The sequence below is a fragment of the Abramis brama genome (genome assembly GCF_963993115.1).
Source record: "Abramis brama genome assembly, chromosome: 14".
NCBI lineage: Eukaryota > Metazoa > Chordata > Actinopteri > Cypriniformes > Leuciscidae > Abramis > Abramis brama.
The window spans coordinates 34,940,933-34,963,727 of NC_139976.1; the positions used below are offsets into that span (position 1 = coordinate 34,940,933).

Genomic DNA, 22,795 nt, shown 5'->3' on the forward strand with positions numbered 1-22,795 from the left:
TTATCATTATTTATCATTATTTACAGGCCTCCAAAATACTCTCCAGCCTTTGCTGAGGACTTTACAGAACTGTTATCAACAATTACCTCAGAGTTTGACTGTTTTGCCATTGCTGGAGATTTTAACATTCACATAGATAGTGCAGAAAACAATATGGCAAAAGAAATCAAAACTGTTTTAAAAACTTTTGATCTGACTCAGCATGTACATGGACCTACACACAATCATGGACACACTCTAGATTTACTTATCAGTAAGGGTCTAAACATTTCATCGATTGTTATTAAGGATGTAGCACTGTCTGATCATTTCTGTATTTTCTTTGATATATTGATCTCTCCTGCTACTGAAGCTAGATCTGTGTCTGTCAAGAAGAGATGCTTAAATGAGAACACTAGTGTACTATTTATGAAGGCTTTATCCTTAACACCAAGCATATCTGCAGACTCTGTTGATTTTCTCCTTGATTCTTTTAACTCAAAAGTTAAAAGTGTAATTGATGATATTGCTCCTGTTAAAGTCAGGAAGAAGAGTGGCAGACAAAAAGCACCTTGGAGAAACTCAACAGCAGTGCAAATTATGAAAAGACAATGCAGAAAAGCAGAGCGCATGTGGCGGAAGACAAAACTTGTAGTCCATTATAACATCTACAAAGACAGCCTGCATGCTTTCAATATGGAACTAGGCAAAGCTAGACAGACTTTCTTCTCAAATATTATAAACAGCAATTTAAACAACACACGCACTCTTTTTGCTACTGTAGAGAGACTGACAACCCCCCCAAGCCAGATTCCCAGTGAAATGCTCTCAGACAACAAGTGCAGTGAGTTTGCTTCTTTCTTCTCTGAGAAAATCAATAATATCAGAAAGGTGATCAGCACATCCTTGCGTTGCGCTGGGGTCAGACAGATCAGACCACCTGAGAAAGTAGTTACTATGTCTGATTTCAAAGAAATTGATGGCAAAATTTTGGAAGAAACTGTACAGCACCTTAAAACATCAACATGCGCCCTTGACACACTTCAAAAGTGTGTTTAACAGTTTAGAAGCAGATCTTCTAGAAGTGGTAAATGCCTCACTTCTCTCTGGGAGTTTTCCAAACTCCCTGAAAACTGCAGTTGTCAAGCCCCTCCTGAAAAAGAGCAATCTGGATAAGACCATATTAAGCAACTATAGACCGATCTCAAATCTTCCTTTCATAGGCAAGATCATTGAAAAAGTTGTCTTCAATCAGCTGAAAAAATTCTTAAGCTCGAATGGATACTTTGACAATTTTCAATCTGGTTTCCGACCGCACCACAGCACAGAGACAGCGCTCATAAAGATAATAAACGATATTCGCTTAAATACTGATTCAGGAAAATTATCAGTGCTGGTACTACTCGACCTCAGTGCTGCATTTGACACTGTCGATCATAACATACTTCTTGACAGGCTGGAAAACTGGGTGGGGCTTTCTGGGATAGTCCTAAAATGGTTCAGGTCATACTTAGATGGGAGAGGTTATTATTTGAGTATAGGAGACCATAAGTCTGAGTGGACATCCATGACATGCGGAGTCCCTCAAGGCTCAATTCTTGCGCCACTCCTGTTCAACCTGTATATGCTCCCAATGAGCCAAATAATGAGAAAGAACCAAATTGCTTACCACAGCTATGCAGACAACACACAGATATACTTAGCCCTTTCGCTTAACGATTACAGCCCCATTGACTCCCTGTGCCAATGCATTGACGAAGTCAACAGTTGGATGTGTCAAAACTTTCTTCAATTAAACAAAGACAAAACTGAAGTCATTGCGTTTGGAAACAAAGATGAAGTTCTCAAGGTGAACGCATACCTTCACTCTAGGGGTCAAACAACTAAAAATCAAGTCAGGAATCTTGGTGTGACACTAGAGTCAGACCTTAGTTTCAGTAGTCATGTCAAAGCAATAACTAAATCAGCATACTATCATCTGAAAAATATTGCAAGAATTAGATGCTTTGTTTCCAGACAAGACTTAGAGAAACCTGTGCATGCTTTCATCACCAGCAGGGTGGATTATTGTAATGGACTCCTCACTGGCCTTCCCAAAAAGACTATAAGACAGTTGCAGCTCATACAGAACGCTGCCGCCAGGATTCTGAGCAGAACCAGAAAATATGAACATATCACACCAGTCCTCAGGTCTTTACACTGGCTCCCAGTTAGATTTAGGATTGATTTTAAAGTATTATTACTGGTATATAAATCATTCAATGGCCTAGGACCTCAATACATTGCAGATATGCTCACTGAATATAAACCCAACAGATCACTCAGATCATTAGGATCATATCAGCTAGAAATACCAAGGGTTCACTCTAAACATGGCGAGTCCGCTTTTAGCTATTATGCCAGCCGCAGCTGGAACCAGCTTCCAGAGGAGATCAGACGTGCTCCTACAGTAGTCACATTCAAATCCAGACTCAAAACACTTCTGTTTAGCTATGCATTTACTGAATGAGCACTGTGCCGCTGTACGTCCGACTGTTTGTACTGTACTGTATTTTATTTTATTTTTCTAAACTGTTTTAATTATTCTTATTTCTTTTTATTATTTTAATTTCTTCTATGTAAAGCACTTTGAATTGCCATTGTGTATGAAATGTGCTATATAAATAAACTTGCCTTGCAGTTTGTTGAAACTCTGACTAAACACCAAGTTAAACCATGCAAATTAAGACAGAGTCGTAGTAAGTTTGATGCTTTACTGTCACACTTCCTCATTTACATGTAGTGGTGAAAACTGTAATAAAACAATACAGCACTATTCAGTATCAATTTCTTGAGTAAAATTACATTTTGAATGATAATAACATGAATATACAATGCTATTCTCAATGTAGCAGCAGTTATACAGGCTATTAGCATTGCTGTGAACCTGTACACAATGGCAAACATCGTTTTTTAACAATCTTATCAAACATCATCTTTTCAACAAAATCTCTACTAATACATGATCTTTAACATGTCTAATATCACATAAATAAACTTACAGCATTGCCTCTATGATGCTTTAAGGTGGATGCAAATGGATTGAACCCTGAGAGCACACCATGTATGTCTCATTGTTTCCATGCAGTATCATGAAGGACAAACAGGAAGTGACTTTATAGGAAGTGACATCACCAAATGACACAAAAACTCTAAAAGTTAAATTCCTTAAAAGACAACACACTCCCTGCCTGACCTATGTGAGGTCACTATGAATTTATGAGAGTGCCAAACCTTAGATCTCTAGATCAGTCTTTGGTTAGAAGTAGAACAACTTCTGCAATTGGCCGTAGAAAGGATTTTATATTGCCTTGGTCACTTGTCGTTACCTCAACCTTTCTGACATGTCCATCCTTTCCAGGGAATATAGCAGTGATCTTTCCAGCAGTTGCGGGCTATTTGCTTGTCCCTGAGCAGAACTAGATCTCCAACTTGAAGGTTTCTGTGAGGTACTGTCCACTTCTGTCTGTGTTGCAAGCAAGGTAAGTATTCACGGCTCCAGCGGGTCCAGAACTGGTTTGCAAGAGCCTGAACTTGTCTCCATTGCTTTGTGTACAGGTCCTTGTCCGAGAAGTCTCCAGGAGGAGGTGGAACTCCTGTCTTCTGTGTAAGAAGCATTGATGGTGAAAGTATGAAAGGTTGTTCCGGGTCTGCAGACACAGGTAAGAGTGTCGTGCGTTAATAATAGCAGTAACTTCTGCCATTAGTGTGCAAAGAACTTTGTGGGTTAAGCGAGTGTACAGCTGCAGAAACATTGAATTTAGGATTCTTCTGGCAATGCTGATCTTACGCTCCCACGAGCCTCCCATGTGAGAACTGTATGGTAGATTGAATTCCCAGCTGCATCCTTGCTCACTGAGATACCTCTGCACCTTTTTGTCCATTCCAAGCTCCTTGCATGCCCCAATGAAATTGCTACCGCAGCCGGAATGGAGCTGTTTCGCAGGGCCTCTGAGTGCGAAGAATCGCCTTAGAGCATTTATGCAGCTTGACGTGTCCATAGACTCGATAACCTCGACATGCACAGCTCTCGAACTCATACAGCAGAACATGATCGCCCATCGCTTGCTCTCCGCCTGTCCTCCTCTGGTGCGTCTGGTTGTAACGCACCAGTGTCCAAAGACATCAAGCCCCACATATGTAAAGGGAGGGCAGGTTTTGAGGCGTTCAGATGGCAAGTCCGCCATACGTTGTTCTTCTTGCTTTCCACGTAACTTGCGGCAGGTTATACATTTGTGTAGTACTGAATTGATTAGTGCTTTGCCTCCCAAGATCCACAGTCCTGCTGCTCTGATCGCTTCTTCCATCAAGTGACAGCCTTGATGTTTCACTTGCTCATGATGATGTCGAGTGAGCAGTAGGGAGATGTGGCTATCTTTGGGCAGAATTATTGGGTTCTTTTCAGCAGATGCAAACTGAGAGTGCTTTAGACGTCCACCAACACAAATTAAATTGTCCTCTATGATCGGACTGAGTTTCCGCAAGCGGCTACTTTTGGATACTGCCTGGTTAGCTTGGAAGGCTGACAGTTCTTTTGAAAACGCAGCTTTTTGTGTTGCTTGAAGGATAACATACCTTGCTTGGTCCATTTCATCCGGAGTACGAGGTAAGTCACATCTATGCCAACCTTTGCATTTTCTGTTTTGGTTTGTGTGTTTACAAGATTTTGCCATGTGAACTAGAAATGCTACTCCTCTTACTAGAGATGTGAAGGTGGAGAACCGTTGGAATCGGTCAGAGGTAAGCTCTGGTTCTTCCAGATTAGTAGTACAGCTTTGTACTTGAGGTCTGATTTCTGAGTCTATTTCAGGTTCAATTATCTGAAATGTTTCACTCGATTGTGTTTTCTCTGCAGGTAGCTGATGCAGGAAGGAAGGACCGGTGAACCAAGAAGTCTGCACCAGGCAAGATGCAGGTAAGGATCTTGATGCATGATCTGCAGGATTTTCTTCTGTACGTACATAATGCCACTGCTCAGGTCTTGAGGACTGACGGATACGTTGGACTCTATTGTGAACATGCATGTAGAATCGCTTTGACTCGTTATAAATATAGCCGAGCACCACTTTGCTGTCTGTAAAGAACTTTGTGTCATCCAACTTTAGATACAGCTCATCCTGAATGAGATCTGCTATCTCTACTGCTAAGACAGCAGCGCACAGCTCCAGCCTTGGGATGGTAGGTTCGGACAGAGGTGCTAGCTTTGCCTTGCCCATAACTAATCCTACTTCAACTTTCCCATCTTTCTGAAGTGCTTTCAGATACGCCACAGCACCTATGGCCTTGGTCGATGCATCCGAGAATACACACAATTCTGTGTGCACTGCTTCAGTGAGTGAAGTTGTTGTGTATGTACGGCAAACATGAAGCTGTTTTAAGTCTTGGAGTGAATCTCTCCAGGCTTCCCATCTGCTTAGCTTGTCTTCTGGGAGAGATGTATCCCAGTCTGACAGTTCAGAGGTAAGTTCTCTGAGAAGGGCTCTTCCCTGGATCGTGACAGGTGCCAGTAAACCCAGAGAATCGAAAATACTGTTGACAGTGGAGAGGACTCCACAGCGGGTGAATGGTTTGTTAATGGTCGATGCAGAGTAAGTGAAGGTGTCATTCATAATCTCCCACAGCAGACCTAAGCTCTGTTGTGTGGGTGAAGTTTCTCCACTCAGATCTAGGTCCTTGATTACTGGAACACAATCTTCGGGAGGGAAAGCGTCCATGACTGTCTGAGTGTTCGAAGCAAACTTGTGTAAACGGACGTTTGACTCAGCTAGTGAGGCCTGTGTTCGTTGAAGCAAATTGATTGCTTCAGCTTCAGATGGTATAGATATCAAGCCATCATCAACACAGAAATGTCTTTCCACAAACCTGACAGTGTCAGCACCATACTCCTGTGTGCCTTCTCTGATAGCTCTTCGCAGTCTATAAATTGCCACAGAAGGAGATGGCCCATTGCCAAAGACGTGGACCTTCATTCGATAATCAACAATTACCTTGTTGACATCATTATCCTTATGCCATAGAAAACGGAAGTTGCGATGGTCTTCACGCACCAAGAAACAGTGGAACATCTGTTGAATGTCCGCTAGGATTGCAACCTTCTCTTTCCGAAAGCGTAGCAGAACACCCACAAGGGAGTTATTAAGGTCTGGGCCTGTGAGGAGCACGTCGTTGAGAGAAACACCTGAGTATTGAGCACTGGAATCAAAGACCACCCTGATCTGATTACCCTGATGGGTTTTTTTGGATGGTAGACCCCAAATGTTGGAAGATACCAACATTCCTCCTCTTCTCTCAGTGGCGGTGCTAACTCAGCATGTCCGTTAGTGAAGATCTTTTCCATAAATGCCACATACTGTTGCTGCATCTCAGGTTTCCTCTTCAGGGTACGTTGCAGGGATGTGAATCGGTTCACTTCTTGCCTTTTGTTGTTTGGCAAAGGCTGGCGTGGTTCTCTGAACGGCAGAGGAGCTACCCAGCTGTTAGCATCATTTCTGTAGACGTTTGTGTCCATTATTTTCAGGAAAGCTGTGTCTTCCACTGATGGAGCAGGTTTATTATCATGCTCAGTTCTGTTGAACACTGTCTGTCCCAACGTCTTCTCAGTTACTCTGGCAGACATGTTACAGCTTGGCTGCATCTCCTTAACCTGCATGAAGCTTGTGCAGGGTTGAAAGATTGAATGGCGACCATTTTCTAGCACATTGGTCTTGAATGTGTTGACTGTTGGCTTATGTACATTACCCAGGCACACTTCTCCTATTACTACCCAGCCCAGGTCCAGTCGTTGGGCAAAGGGGGCGTTGTTTGGTCCATTGACCTGCTGCCTGACCTTGTGTGCCCTGATGACATCTCTTTCCGAGTAGCAGCAGTATTTCTGCCTCTGGTTCCAGTTCTGGGATATGCTTAGCAATGTGTCAGAGATGAGACTGGTGTAGAACTGCACACGGCGTTGGAATTTCAGACCGATTATTAACGATCTCATGACACTCAATTAGTGGTGGAAGAGAGATGAGAACTTTTCCATCCAGTGACTCAATCTGAAATCCTTCTGCTTTCTTGCCAGATGTTTCTTGCGTACCAGAGCAAGTTCTGAGATGATATGAAAATGGCTTGCTTTCCACGTCAAAAAGCTCGAAGAACTCTGGTCTGGCTAATGACCGATTGCTCTGGTCGTCCAGAATTACATAGGCTTTTATGGCCTTATCCTTGAAACCCTTGGGGTATATCTTTACGAGGCAAATTTTTGAACATGAGCGGCTCCACTGACCTGGACTGCAAACTTCTGTACAGCTTGTACTGACACTGACCGTGTTAAAATGATCTTCTCCCTCCCCGCCGTCCTCTTGTGATGGTGAAGGAGCCTTGACTGCTTGACCAGGGTGCATGGCCGCATCATGATATATACTGCCGCATTCAGCGCACTTCACAGAAGACTTGCATTCATTAGCGAGATGAAAGATTGAAGAACAGCATTTGAAACATATTCCTTTCTCCTTGAGGAAGGCCTTTCTATCGTCGAGGAGTTTGTTTCTGAATGTTCGGCATTTTTTCAGAGGGTGTGGTTTATTATGCAATGGATAGATTTTGTTAGGGTCATCATTGACTACACACACATCTGTTTTGTACACTGAGATGGGTTTGTTGGTATGGAAACTCTTCACAATGGATCTATCTGGTTTTGTGGGTGTTGTAGCACTGCTTTGATACATAAAGCTAGGGTCGTTTCGCTTCTTTGCCTCAGAGCACAAAAAGTTACAGAAATACTCAAAGGGAGGAAAGTCGCCATGATTGTTTTCTTTATACCATGACCCAGAAGTCACCCACTTGTCCTGAAGCCCATATGGAAGTTTCTCTACATTAGGTCCAATTCCACGTGAAGTGTCGAGGTATAACAGACCTGTTAGATAACCATCTTCTTTAGCACCTTGGATTTCCATTAACAAGTCTCTGAGTTCACATAATTTGGTGTGATCTTTAGCAGAAATCCTAGGAACACTGTCCAACCGCTGAAACAGTGACTTTTCAATGACTTCTGGCGCAGCATAGCACTCACATAGTCTGTCCCATGCTTTATATAAAGCGAGATTGGGATTGCTGACATGCACAGAGCGGATGCGCTTCACTTGTTCGCCAGATTCCTTTACCAGCCATTTAGTCATGAGGTCTAATTCTTGAGTTGCTGTGAGGTGAACTTCACGAGCTGCACTGGTAAATGAGGAATACCATGACCGGTAATTCTCTGGCTCATCATCGTATTGGTACAGTCCTGAATTAACAAGGTCTCGTCTTGCTAAATACTGTGCCAAAGGCTCTGCATGAGATGGCGTGCCAGCGGGAGGGATGTATCGAGGAACATATGACTTAGCATGTGCGTTCATGATGGATCCTGTCCTTCTGACTTCTGACTCGCACCCATCGCACCCACAGACAGACCAGGTAGGTTTGCTGCAGGTAAGTACAGCACATACTATCAGCTTTCTCAGACTTCGGCTTGTTGTTGATAGACTGTATACGTGAAATATGTTTTGCAGGCGGGCTCCATGTTATGAAACTGTTATGTGAGTCAGCATTGAATGAAGGAGCGACAGGTAAGCCTGATAAGAGCGGAAAGGGAGAATGACTCTGAAGGTTGATTTGAGAATTGACATATTCACTGATACGTTCAATTTTAACTTTCTCTGATTCAGATCCTCCTCTTTCAACTGCAGCATGCATCGCAAGTTCAGCATCTTCCAGCACTTGTGCTTCCAATGCTATTCTCAATGTAGCAGCAGTTATACAGGCTATTAGCATTGCTGTGAACCTGTACACAATGGCAAACATCGTTTTTAACAATCTTATCAAACATCATCTTTTCAACAAAATCTCTACTAATATATGATCTTTAACATGTCTAATATCACATAAATAAACTTAAGGCATTGCCTCTATGATGCTTTAAGGTGGATGCAAATGGATTGAACCCTGAGAGCACACCATGTCTGTCTCATTGTTTCCATGCAGTATCATGAAGGACAAACAGGAAGTGACTTTATAGGAAGTGACATCACCAAATGACACAAAAACTCTAAAAGTTAAATTCCTTAAAAGACAACACAATGATTCTTTAGTTATGTTAGAGTAACTTCAAATGTTGATATCCAAAGATGATGTATCACTGCTTTAATGTCTTCAAATCTCCTCTTTCTTAGTATCAAAATAATCCTCTTTTGATTTTATAATCAATGGTGTACAATATGTTATGATAAATTGCATCATGATATTTTTACCATACTTTTAAAGACTGCACAAATTCTCCATGCCACCATGAACATGCAAATGGATATAAGATGGAACAAAGACTTTCTCCCGGTCATCTTTGATTGGTCACCTCAACAAATGGGTGTGAACTGATATGACCTTTAAGAGTGTCTGATTAGTTCAGATCTCTTAAAGCCAACATTCTCCTATCTTCTTCCGGCAACTTCATCTTCAAGTTAAATTCTTTGGATTCAACGTGGACCACACCAAGAACCCAAACGAATGCTTAGCGCACTCCAGGCGAAATCATCAAGAATCTCAAGAATCTCCTGCATCTGGAATTGTTCAGCAACCGAAGTCAATGCAAGTACCCATTCGCAGCCTTTAGATGCGTTTCTAAGTTATTGTGCCCCTTTAAGGTGAACCTGATTCTCTGATGTTTCTCGTAGGTTGTGGTTAAATGATTGTAATCTTGCCATTCTCTTCTCTTCTCTCTCTCTTTCTTCACTATTCTTCACTTTCTTGATTCTGTATACAATCTTTGCTTAGTTTAGTTGTGTGTGTAGCCTACCGCTGTTTCGTTTATTAAACCATTATATCGACACTTTATTGTCTCTGTGTTTGCCACATATCGAAGTCACCTAAACATCTTGATCTAGCGATACCTATGCTATTACCCTGCTAGTACTTTATTTACTTTAGTTGGAAATGGTTATTCTTTCTTGGCCAGGAAGATAATATATTTCCTAGAATTAATAATTGATTATGCTTTCTGTTCATTGGATGAACTGATTAAATAATTGTACTATTAATTCTACTGTCAATTCTAAAAATAATTAAAATATTTATGATTAATTATAATCCGTTAAAATTAAAATTATATATTTATATATTAATTTGCTATTTTTTTTTTAATTTGAAATAAAAGAGCCAGTCGCTGATTGGTAAAGTCATCACTTCACTGCAGCTGCTTTTAGAATGTCCGGTTGCCATAGAAACCCTGAAGATTGCACATGCGCATCGTTTAAGAAACAGCATCTATGCAGCAGTTCATGTTGCTGATTTGAAATATATAATTTAAATGTGAATGTGCCAAGCAGTTTTTTCGCTTACACACCAGCGCCTGCGTCCGTAGCCTACCTGGTACGTACGTTTTGACAGCTAGAGAAGTGATATCAAAGAACCATAGCAAGGTACAGGCCAATGGGGAATGAGGGTATGAAAATCATATTTCATTAGATTATTTCCTGAATTGTTGGTATGTGATGGTAATACTGCATTTAAATACATACAATTTTGGACAGGCTAACATTATATTTTATTAAAACATTTTCAGTAACCCCAATAAACTGGAAGTAATTTAAGGGCCATTGCTTTTATATAAAAATAAATATAATGAAGACACCCAAAGTACTTGTTATTTAATTCCATTCCAAATACGTGTTTATCAATAATTTTTTACTTTAATACAGACATATGTTTATATATTTTTTTTTTATTTATAAAATGACATCTTATAACCCATATAGATATCACACTGTCAGAAAGTTTGGGAATATTCGCTCATAATTTATACACATAAAAACATGATATCAGAGTTTTAAAATCAAAATTTTAAAAGAGAACAATACATCATGGTTGTTTAAACCAATGAGCATTAAGTTGTGTCGTCAGCAAGTCTTTCCCATCATGCTTTTGATCAGCGCAGTCAAAAGGACTCTTTATATACTACCGCTCTTCATTGACTGGCCAAAAAATTCAACATGGTGTTTGGATTTCATTTCGATTGTTTTTTTTCATCACACAGCATCATTCCACTGACATTTCTTCAATTTATCCTCATCTCTGCAACTAATCTACCTCAAAGGACATTCATCTACAAGACATTTAGATTGCTCTATATGGACAATGGTCAGATAAGGGTTTCCCTCTTTTCCCCATTTCAAAACAACAGTGACAGGACTGCATTTGTATGACTTTGGGTTTTTGTTTTGCTGGGATTTCAATACAAAGTTCTGGCATGAAACTCTAGATGGTGCAGGCTAATAGATCCTTTTACTCACCTGTTCATAATCACATTATTATCTATAGGGCACAGCTGATTGGTTCCTGCCGTATCAGTGGCCAATGAGCTCGCTGCTCAACCTTCAAATACTTGGGTAGTATTTGCCCTAGCAGTGCAGCGCGCTTTCGGAAATCCTCTAAAATTCAACATCTAAGATTAGTGCGTGGGTTTTTACGTTATATCACTGTATTTTGTGTAGTCTGCTTAATCAATTCCTTATGAACTAACCATTCACAAGGTCTGAATCATGTGTCATGTCAGCAGTCCTGAATTAATGCTAGAGTGAATCACTAGCATTAGCAGCTAGAGAATGTGCATTTTGCATTTATGCTGCAGCAAGCAGGCAATGTAAGAATACAGAGAAAAGCTTTTCTGAACTCTATAAAGTGAAAGGCTTTATTTGTATCACATATATAACAGACCCACAGCAATTCCTAGTATTTTTACAGCAGCAACATTTATAACAATCAGATTGCAATGTTAACTAATATCAACAGCAGTAGCAGATGTTGTGGTTAAGTAGACACTGTATGTGTTTGCTAAATTGATGTGTCGGCTAATGAGTCGATCATGAGATGTAAACATTACCATTTTTAAAATACAATGTATTCACCTTATTTACATATGAAGTACGCGAGCAGCTGCATTTTCAGCAGAATTATATTTGGGCATAAACTATTTCATAACTACAGGACGAACAATGACGAATGCTAATGTCGGATACCTTTCGTATTAAACTCACTGCTCACACGTAGAATGATAATTGTCATTTCAACTACCTGTGCAAGGCAGATTCATGTATTTCTCAAATGAAAAGCAAGAGCACCACAGCGATGCTGTATCATTTGCCAAACTCTCCACCGGGTATGTGTGTGTGCGCTGGAGAACATCAGGATTCTGTTTGCGGCACGTTTGCAGAGGTGGGCGTTTCGATCACGGACATGATGTTGATCATGTGTGGTGGCCATCAGAGGTGTTTATTATCAGTCAGAATAACTCACTACTCAACGCAGACGTATTTGCTTAACAACAGGAGTGTAAATAGGAGACTCATTGCAGTTTGCACAGCTCGTTTATGTAACGGCACTTTCTGAGATTGCACGGGCTAAGATGAGTGAGCAGTTTGCACACTCTAGCGACTATATATGTCATTCATTGAATAAGTGTTCATGCTGTGGTGAGGACAGACAGTCGGGTGCAGGCTGCGAAGTTCAGGAGTAATGCGGGATTCACTCTCAAATTGTGTTGTTGACATAACGATTGCATGGGACAGATATGAAATGCCAAGTAGTAATGCATTAGCAATGTAACTCAGACAATAGATATAATAGAATATCAGCTCTTCTTTCCAAATATCGTAAAATAATGACTCGTAAATCTACCCATACAGAAAAAAAAAATATTGAAATATATTTTAAAGTGTCAAAAATATATCTGGCATATATTCCAAATACATTGAAATATATTTGCATTGTTGTTCACTTATATTTATCATTTTGAAATATATTCTGAAATATAACAAAAATACAGTGAGGAAAATAAGTATTTGAACACCCTGCTATTTTGCAAGTTCTCCCACTTAGAAATCATGGAGGGGTCTGAAATTGTCATCGTAGGTGCATGTCCACTGTGAGAGACATAATCTAAAAAAAAAAAATCCAGAAATCACAATATATGATTTTTTAACTATTTATTTGTATGATACAGCTGCAAATAAGTATTTGAACACCTGAGAAAATCAATGTTAATATTTGGTACAGTAGCCTTTGTTTGCAATTACAGAGGTCAAACGTTTCCTGTAGTTTTTCACCAGGTTTGCACACACTGCAGGAGGGATTTTGGCCCACTCCTCCACACAGATCTTCTCTAGATCAGTCAGGTTTCTGGGCTGTCGCTGAGAAACACGGAGTTTGAGCTCCCTCCAAAGATTCTCTATTGGGTTTAGGTCTGGAGACTGGCTAGGCCACGCCAGAACCTTGATATGCTTCTTACAGAGCCACTCCTTGGTTATCCTGGCTGTGTGCTTCGGGTCATTGTCATGTTGGAAGACTCAGCCTCGACCCATCTTCAATGCTCTAACTGAGGGAAGGAGGTTGTTCCCCAAAATCTCGCAATACATGGCCCCGGTCATCCTCTCCTTAATACAGTGCAGTCGCCCTGTCCCATGTGCAGAAAAACACCCCCAAAGCATGATGCTACCACCCCCATGCTTCACAGTAGGGATGGTGTTCTTGGGATGGTACTCATCATTCTTCTTCCTCCAAACACGTTTAGTGGAATTATGACCAAAAAGTTCTATTTTGGTCTCATCTGACCACATGACTTTCTCCCATGACTCCTCTGGATCATCCAAATGGTCATTGGCAAACTTAAGACGGGCCTTGACATGTGCTGGTTTAAGCAGGGGAACCTTCCGTGCCATGCATGATTTCAAACCATGACGTCTTAGTGTATTACCAACAGTAACCTTGGAAACGGTGGTCCCAGCTCTTTTCAGGTCATTGACCAGCTCCTCCCGTGTAGTTCTGGGCTGATTTCTCACCTTTCTTAGGATCATTGAGACCCCACGAGGTGAGATCTTGCATGGAGCCCCAGTCCGAGGGAGATTGACAGTCATGTTTAGCTTCTTCCATTTTCTAATGATTGCTCCAACAGTGGACCTTTTTTCACCAAGCTGCTTGGCAATTTCCCCGTAGCCCTTTCCAGCCTTGTGGAGGTGTACAATTTTGTCTCTACTGTCTTTGGACAGCTCTTTGGTCTTGGCCATGTTAGTAGTTGGATTCTTACTGATTGTATGGGGTGGACAGGTGTCTTTATGCAGCTAATGACCTCAAACAGGTGCATCTAATTTAGGATAATAAATGGAGTGGAGGTGGACATTTTAAAGGCAGACTAACAGGTCTTTGAGGGTCAGAATTCTAGCTGATAGACAGGTGTTCAAATACTTATTTGCAGCTGTATCATACAAATAAATAGTTAAAAAATCATATATTGTGATTTCTGGATTTTTTTTTTTAGATTATGTCTCTCACAGTGGACATGCACCTACGATGACAATTTCAGACCCCTCCATGATTTCCAAGTGGGAGAACTTGCAAAATAGCAGGGTGTTCAAATACTTATTTTCCTCACTGTATATGATGTTAAGTGTGAAATATATTTACATTTATAACATGTAATGTAAAATATATGACAAAATATATGGTCATAAAATGTTTAGCTTGCTAAAGAAGGGTTGAAAATGTATTTTGATCATAGTAATTCCTCTACGCAGTGTTGAAGAAATTTCCACAGGCCACCAAGGGACAACTGGGGACAGCTGTCAACTCAAAAATAGCTGAACTCAGATTTAAAATGAAATAAATAAAAATGTAAAAAATAAATTGAAAATGTGTTGTTTGTTTGTGAAAATGTTAACTTTTTAAATTTCAAAATATATTTCAAATGAAACAATTTGCAAAAGTTAAAACATATATGAACATATATGTTGTTAGTAAATATATTGACATATAAATATATTCACATATTTAACTAAAATATATTTTCAAAAAAATAAAAAATATATTTACATATATTTAACTAAAATAGATTTATTTTATTGGGCCAATTTCAAATATTTGCATATATTCCAAAAATATATTCTGAAAATATATTTCAAATACATTTCTTTTGTGTATGGGTAATGTCGTGGTACATTTCTATTCTATTGGTGGACACTGCTATACAGCATCTGGATTAAGCACCAGCATCATTATCAAATGATGTTAAATCATCATACTATTTGCTAAAGCAGGCCCAGGTACACATAGTCTAATAGGCCACTAGAGCCAAGCCTTACGGCCCAGAAAAAAAAAAAATTTAAATATATTTTAAAGTGTCAAAAATATATGTGGCATATATTCCAAATACATTGAAATATATTTGCATTGTTGTTCACTTATATTTATCATTTTGAAATATATTCTGAAATATAACAAAAATATATGATGTTAAGTGTGAAATATATTTACATTTATAACATGTAATGTAAAATATATGACAAAATATATGGTCATAAAATGTTTAGCTTGCTAAAGAAGGGTCGAAAATGTATTTTGATCATAGTAATTCCTCTACCTTTTCCCCTATACACAACAGTAGGCTACCATATTTTACTACTGTATTATGACACACAGCTATAATAAATACTGTACTTACATTTAAATGACTGCAATGTAAAATGACAGATAGTTGCTTTCCTAGGACTATTAGGCCATATTAGGTGGCACGTACCTAATACTAAGTGCAATTATTAGATTTATTGTTGTTTATTGTTGTATTGACATCTTTCCTGAAGTCATTTAAATATTGAAAATATGCACAATATTTATGATGCAAGTATAACAGTGACACTCCAACAGTGAAGTGCACTTAAATAATAGATAGAACTCAGTGTCTAACACTGCATACACACACTATTAAATAACTGTATTCAATTCTGTAAAAATAGGGAAAAAAACTCTGCATTCTGTGTGTTATTTCCTACATAAAGGGGCAGCCGTGGCCTACTGGTTAGGGCTTCGGGCTTGTAACTGAAGGGTTGTCTCCCATGCCCACATCCATGGCTAAAGTGGTCTATCTAAAAAAATAAATTGAAAATGTGTTGTTTGTGAAAATTTTTACTTTTTAAATTTCAAAATATATTTCAAATGAAACAATTTGCAAAAGTTAAAACATATATGAAAATATACAGCGGGGAAAATAAGTATTGAACACATCATCATTTTTCTCAGTAAATATATTTCCAAAGGTGCTATTGACATGAAATGTTCACCAGATGTTGGTAACAACCCAAGTAAGCCATACATACAAAGAAACAAACAAAAATAAGTTCAGCAATTAAGTTATGTGTAATAATGTGAAATGACACAAGGAAAAAGTATTGAACACATGAAGAAAGGGAGGCGCAAAAAGGCATGGAAAGCCAAGACACCTGCTGAAAACTTACAGTAATTAAAAAGCAATCCAGCCCCCTGTCAGTGGAAATTAATAACAGCTGGTTCAGTCCCAAATGATGGCCTACAAAAAGGTCTCATTGCCAAGGTGTCACACAAGACACATCTCACGATGGGTAAAAGCAAAGAGCTGTCTCAAGACCTTCGCAACCTAATTGTTGCAAAACATAATGATGGCATTGGTTATAGGCGCCATTCTAAGCTTCTGAATGGTCCAGTGAGCACTTTTGGGGCCATAATACGGAAGTGGAAAGACAATAATTTCACCATAAATTTGCCTCGACCAGTGCTCCTCGCAAGATTTCTGACAGAGGAGTGAAAAGAATAATCAGAAGAGTTGTCCAAGAGTTGTCCAAAATGTCATGTCAATAGCACCTTTGGAAATATATATGTACTGAGAAAAATGATGACGTGTTCAATACTTATTTTCCCCACTGTATTTACATATATTTAACTAAAATATATTTATTGGGCCAATTTCAAATATTTGCATATATTCCAAAAATATATTTTGAAAATATATTTCAAATATATTAGTTTAATAGCACACATACACTGGTATGTAGGCACATATGTAGAACACCACATTGGTAAGTCACAAGGGACACCGCTTGAAAAAAAAAGGGTACACTAGTACACATAGGGCTACACTACGAGATGCTTTAACACGCCTTATATACACCTCATGGCAGCCCACATTTAACGGCTAGATCTGTTTGGGGGAATACTGCGTAGGCAGATATAGTCCGCCAAGACCAAGCATATGCCCCATTTCTCATACTCAAAACTAAAGAGCCAGACACATATATATAGCATTCACACGTTCCTATGGCTCTTTGGAGAAGCAGCAGAATATATGTTTTGGCGGTAGATCTGCTGGGGGTGGGGGATTTTCTGATGTACAGTACACTCGGCTTGTAGTGTATTGTCAAATATCATGTCACCTGCTCTGTTGGGGGGTGATTCATGTACGCTATATTGTACAGCAGAAGCATGTATTACAGGGAATAGGGAAATAATAGGGAAAACGTGGAGGTGTTTGGTCGCTTCTAACTTCATCTCTGTTTGGTCCCTAATGAATGAACTGGGCTGAGCTAAGTGCTATCAAAGTGTCGCCGCGCGCACTGAGACGAGAGAGGTATGTATCAACTCGTAGTTAAGGGAATTCCCATACACAAAAGAAATATATTTGAAATATATTTTGAAATATATTTTTGGAATATATGCAAATATTTGAAATTGGCCCAATAAATATATTTTAGTTAAATATATGTAAATATATTTTTCTTTTTTTGAAAATATATTTTAGTTAAATATGTGAATATATTTATATGTCAATATATTTACTAACAACATATATGTTCATATATGTTTTAACTTTTGCAAATTGTTTCATTTGAAATATATTTTGAAATTTAAAAAGTTAACAATTTCACAAACAAACAACACATTTTCAATTAATTTTTTACATTTTTATTTATTTCATTTTAAATCTGAGTTCAGCTATTTTTGAGTTGACAGCTGTCCCCAGTTGTCCCTTGGTGGCCTGTGGAAATTTCTTCAACACTGCGTAGAGGAATTACTATGATCAAAATACATTTTCAACCCTTCTTTAGCAAGCTAAACATTTTATGACCATATATTTTGTCATATATTTTACATTACATGTTATAAATGTAAATATATTTCACACTTAACATATATTCTTGTTATATTTCAGAATATATTTCAAAATGATAAATATAAGTGAACAACAATGCAAATATATTTCAATGTATTTGGAATATATGCCAGATATATTTTTGACACTTTAAAATATATTTTAATTTTTTTTTTTTTTCTGTATGGGAATAACATAGTTTAATATGAAAAAACGGTGGAGTGTTCCTTTAAAAACTGTATTTTTTGGCATATATGTGTTATGAAGTTTATATGTTTGAGTTATAGCACTGGGGTCGATTGCAAATCTGGTCGGTAGATCCCTCCCTTAAATTTATTGTGTAGTTTGCCTCCTAAGAGGTTTTTCTGGAGACGGTTACAATCTTATGCACACTTCAGAATCTCGCCGGTCTTGTACTTTTCGCCAACTATTTTTTGAAAAATATGTACTACTCTGTTAGTGAACTGTTTTTTGCAAGCTATATAGTAGGGAAGTATTCGATTTAGGACACAGCATTATTGTTTACCTTGTAAACACACTTGCTGAACAGGGTTTGTGTACCTGACATGAGTCCTTGCCTCCTTCCAGTAGACCAGCACAGATCATGTTGTCTGTTATATTTCCAACTCCATAGAGACAGTTGCACTGTCTGTTACCAATTACAGGAACCTCCACTTCCTGAAGAACTTTAGGGGATGGGAGGGACACTGTAGGAAAGACATGAGAAGTTATTTACTCTACATAGGCACAAATTAACCTGTTTTGAATGGGATTATGAAAGGCGTTTCATGTTGAGTTTAATGTAACTAAGAAGTTAAACAGGAATGAATTCTCACCTCCTTCACTAATGTTTCCCCATCCAGTGATCCAGCTTTCTGTGCCGTTGTTAAACACACTGTGATCAGCTGCTAGACACACGGGTCTGATGTAGTCAGTGAAGGTGACGGGAGAGCTCAGTTTGAGCAGAGCGATATCATTGTCTTTCGTAAGATAGTTGTAACTGGGATGTTTGACAACTGCCATCACATCTCTGAAAACTTCGTTCGGGTTGAAGCCTTCCTGGGTCTGTCGCCCCAAAACCACAGTTGAATAATAGATGTAATAACTGAAATATAGAAAAATAAAGAAAAAAAACAGAGATTAGTCAAGAAGAGTTTTAAACCTTTAAAGCCTAACATATTAAAAATAAGTCAGAAAAATATTGTTTATTTAAAATTTGTTTTTAGCGTTTATTGAGACATTAGACAGAATATTATAAAAAATCTCTCTCTTTGAACAGACTACTTGCATAAAATGTAATAAAATATCAGTTGTCACTCTATATCTGCCAATAATATGTCTTACTAATATAACATTTAAATGCTTAGTTTTATGATCAGAGCTCTGTAGTTCTAAAATGTATTATGAAATGCAATGTAATGATTGAGAGGTGAACAAATAGCTGATGGATCATATTTGATACTTACATTTGAACAAGATAAAAAAAAAAATTAAATACGGATAATTAGGTAAATCTAAGCAGCTTCAGTCCAGTAAATGTTCATCTTGAAATATTACTAACAATACTTCATTCTTTATTCTTACATTTATACTGTCTAAAAACAGTAAAGATTTCATGGACCACAAGCTAAAAGGGGACATTTTTACAGTTATACTAAAAGGCCTTTATTTATTGAAGATGTATACTAAAATAAAAACAAAACAAAAAGGCATTTTTTCAGCAAAGTTTTGATCATGTTGGCCTTAGAAATTTGCATATCAAATATGATACATTAGGCTTTAATAAGGTTAAATAAATTCCTCAGTCAAAATGTAATATTCTCAAAGCATCTACGAAAGCAGAAGTATTTAGTTGAATGAGTTTACCTATCAACACAGTGGGCAGCAGTCAGCACCCACTGTTTGTTAATGAGAGAACCTCCACAGAAGTGTCTGCCGTCCAGAAGAAGGCTAGCCTGCCACGGCCAGCGTCCAGCTGAAGCGTTCTGACCTCCAACTATCCTGCTGCTGCTAAATGTGGTTCTTCCACACACCTGAGCACTGGGAAGATCATCTGAGGCTGCAAACACAAAAAACACAATGTTGTTTTACCCAGCTTCTCCAGCAGTACTGCTGCAGACAGCATCATGCACCTCATTTGATGGAGACTCATGTTTAATTCCTGATTCAATATATGTAGCCAACATTTTATGTTATTACTATAAAGGTATTATTATAAATAAAAAAAACAACAAAAAAAGCATGATGAAAAAGTTATCCTTTCCAACCCCACATAGAATATTGATAAATATGATAAATTCCTGAGATTGCACTGCTGTATTCAAGCAGCTTAGGGCTGTGAAACGATTAATCACGATCAATCGCATCCAAAATAAAAGTTTGTGTTTACATAATATATGTGTATGTACTGTGTATAATTATTTTGTATATATAAATACACATATGTATATATTTAAGAAAAAAATGTTATATATAAACTATTTATATATAATATAAATTATATATAAATATATATACAGTATATACATGCAAATATTTCTTAAAAATAAACATGCATGTGTGAGTATTTTTATATACTAAATAATTATACACAGTACACACACATATATTATGTAAACACACTTTTATTTTGGATGCGATTCATTGGGATTAATAATTTCACAGCCCTACGAGCCAATCAAAAGGCACTTTTCACATAAGATGACTTTATACATATATATAATAAATATTTCAATAAATAATGACATATCTGACATATCTTAAAATATATCAGTGCCATTGTTTTGTCTCAAGATTCACACCAGTAATGTTTTTTTCTAAGGCACATTTTTAAAAGCTATTTAAAAGTCCTAATTAAACTAAGGCCTAAGCCTGGCTTAATCTAAACCCTGTCTGTGAAACCAGGCCTAATTGATTAATAAATTAATCTTTAGAAATTTTGGATGGAAAAAACCCACCAACAAAAACTTCTGCGCAAATCATGTAAATTCAAAAGGTTCAAAACAGCAAATCTTAGTATATGGGGGAGAGTTTTCAGCACTGATATATTTCACAAACAATAATCATTAAAATTATTAAAGGTAAAAATATAATTTGTTGTTTAGGAAGTTGCATTCAAAAATCTGAAGGCACTCGTGCCAGTTTGAATGTACATTCTGTTATAGATAAGTTATTTGCATAATGCTTTCACCAAAAACAGAGGTATCACTTATTTTACTATATAATGTCTCGTTACATTTGGTAATCCGTCCAGGGACCAGACATGGAATTTTCAGAGGTCCGGATGTGGGTGCCATAGGGTGCCCCGTCTCTGAGTCATAAGGTCCTTCCTCAGAGGAATGGGCCTGGGAGGGACTGTCACGAGGAGCATGAGTTCTGGGAACCAGGTGGGTGGGCCAATAGGGGGCCACCAGAAGGACCTGCTCCTCGTCCTCCCTGACTTTGCACAGGGTCTGTGCAAGTAGGCTCACTGGGGGAAACGCATATTTGCGGAGGCCCCGGGGCCAGCTTGTGTGCCAGTGTATCCGTGCAGAGTGTTCCCTCGGTCAGGGAATAAAACAACTGGCAGTGGGAGGTCTCTGAGGAGGAAAACAGGTCTACCTGAGCCTCCCCGAACTCTCTCCAGATCAGCTGAACCGCCTGGGGATGGAGTCGCTATTCTCCCGGGAGCACAGCTTGTGACAGCTCGTTGTCCACATGGTTGAGCACACCGGGGAAATACATGGCTCGAAGTGACCTCAGATGCTTCTGACTCCAGAGGAGGAGATGGCGGGCGAGTTGCGACATGCGACGGGAGCATAGACCACCTTGTCGGTTGATGTACGCAACGGTCACAGTGTTGTCCGTACGGACCAGCACGTCTCTGCCCTGTAGCAAGCTTTTTAAGTGGCTCAGAGCGAGACGTACAGCTAGAAACTCGAAGCAGTTGATGTGCCAATGCAGTTGAGGGCCTGTCCACACCCCTGACACTGCATGCCCGTTGTACGTGGTACCCCAACCGGTGGCAGAGGCATCTGTGAATACCACAGCATGCCTGGACACCTGTTCCAAGGGCACTACTGCCTGCAGGAACGAGGGGCCTGACCACGGGATGAAGGTCTGGCGGCACGCCGGTGTGATAGTCACCCGGTGAGTGCCGTGATGCCACGCCCATCTCGGGACTCGGCCGTGAAGCCAGTGCTGAAGCGGTCTCATATATTTCATACCGCTGCTGCCATATGCCCCAGGAGCCACTGAAAGAATTTCCGCTGCCGTCCAGTTTAGCACCGACTGAGCATGTTCCTCTGTGAGACGCGCTGTCTGTGCGACCGAATCCAACTCCATACCGAGAAAAGAGATCCTCTGATTTTCGTGAAGACACAGAGAGACAGGGACAGCCCAAAGGACCTTGTACTGATATGCTCGACCCTTGAACCCCAGAAACGGCCTGTGTCGAGGAAGAATCGAGACATGAAAGTACGCGTCCTTCAGGTCATATGCTACAAACCAATCTCGGGGACGGATGCCTTCGAAAATGCGTTTCTGCGTGAGCATTTTGAACGGTAGCTTGTGGAGACTCCGATTCAAAACTCGCAGATCCAAGATCGGTCGTAACCCACCGTCTTTCTTGGGTACAATGAAGTAGGGACTGTAGTACCCTGACCTCATATTGGCTGGAGGGACTGGCTCTATCGCGTCCTTCGGCCAGTAGGACTGCGATCTCCGCCCGCAAGACATGGGCATTGGCTGCTCTCACTGTAGTGGAATGGATGGCCCAAAACTTAGAGGGACGCCGGGCGAACTGAATCGCATAGCTGAGCCTGATGGTCCGAATGAGCCAGC

General features: G+C 39.3%; 2 protein-coding genes across 2 annotated transcripts in view; both read right to left on the reverse strand.

Annotated features, from left to right (window-relative positions):
- Nucleotides 1-22,795, reverse strand: part of LOC311096687 (integrin alpha-X-like) — a 569,425-nt gene that overhangs the window by 392,463 nt on the left and 154,167 nt on the right. The window lies entirely within an intron of this gene.
- Nucleotides 1-22,795, reverse strand: part of LOC311096696 (uncharacterized protein) — a 33,286-nt gene that overhangs the window by 4,984 nt on the left and 5,507 nt on the right. Inside the window, exons 8-10 of the mRNA XM_084136009.1 lie at nt 19,841-20,033; nt 18,811-19,079; nt 18,536-18,681 (exon numbers count right to left, since the gene is read on the reverse strand). Of these exons, the coding sequence (XP_083992135.1) occupies nt 18,536-18,681; nt 18,811-19,079; nt 19,841-20,033 (608 nt within the window). The remainder of the gene's footprint in view (nt 1-18,535; nt 18,682-18,810; nt 19,080-19,840; nt 20,034-22,795) is intronic.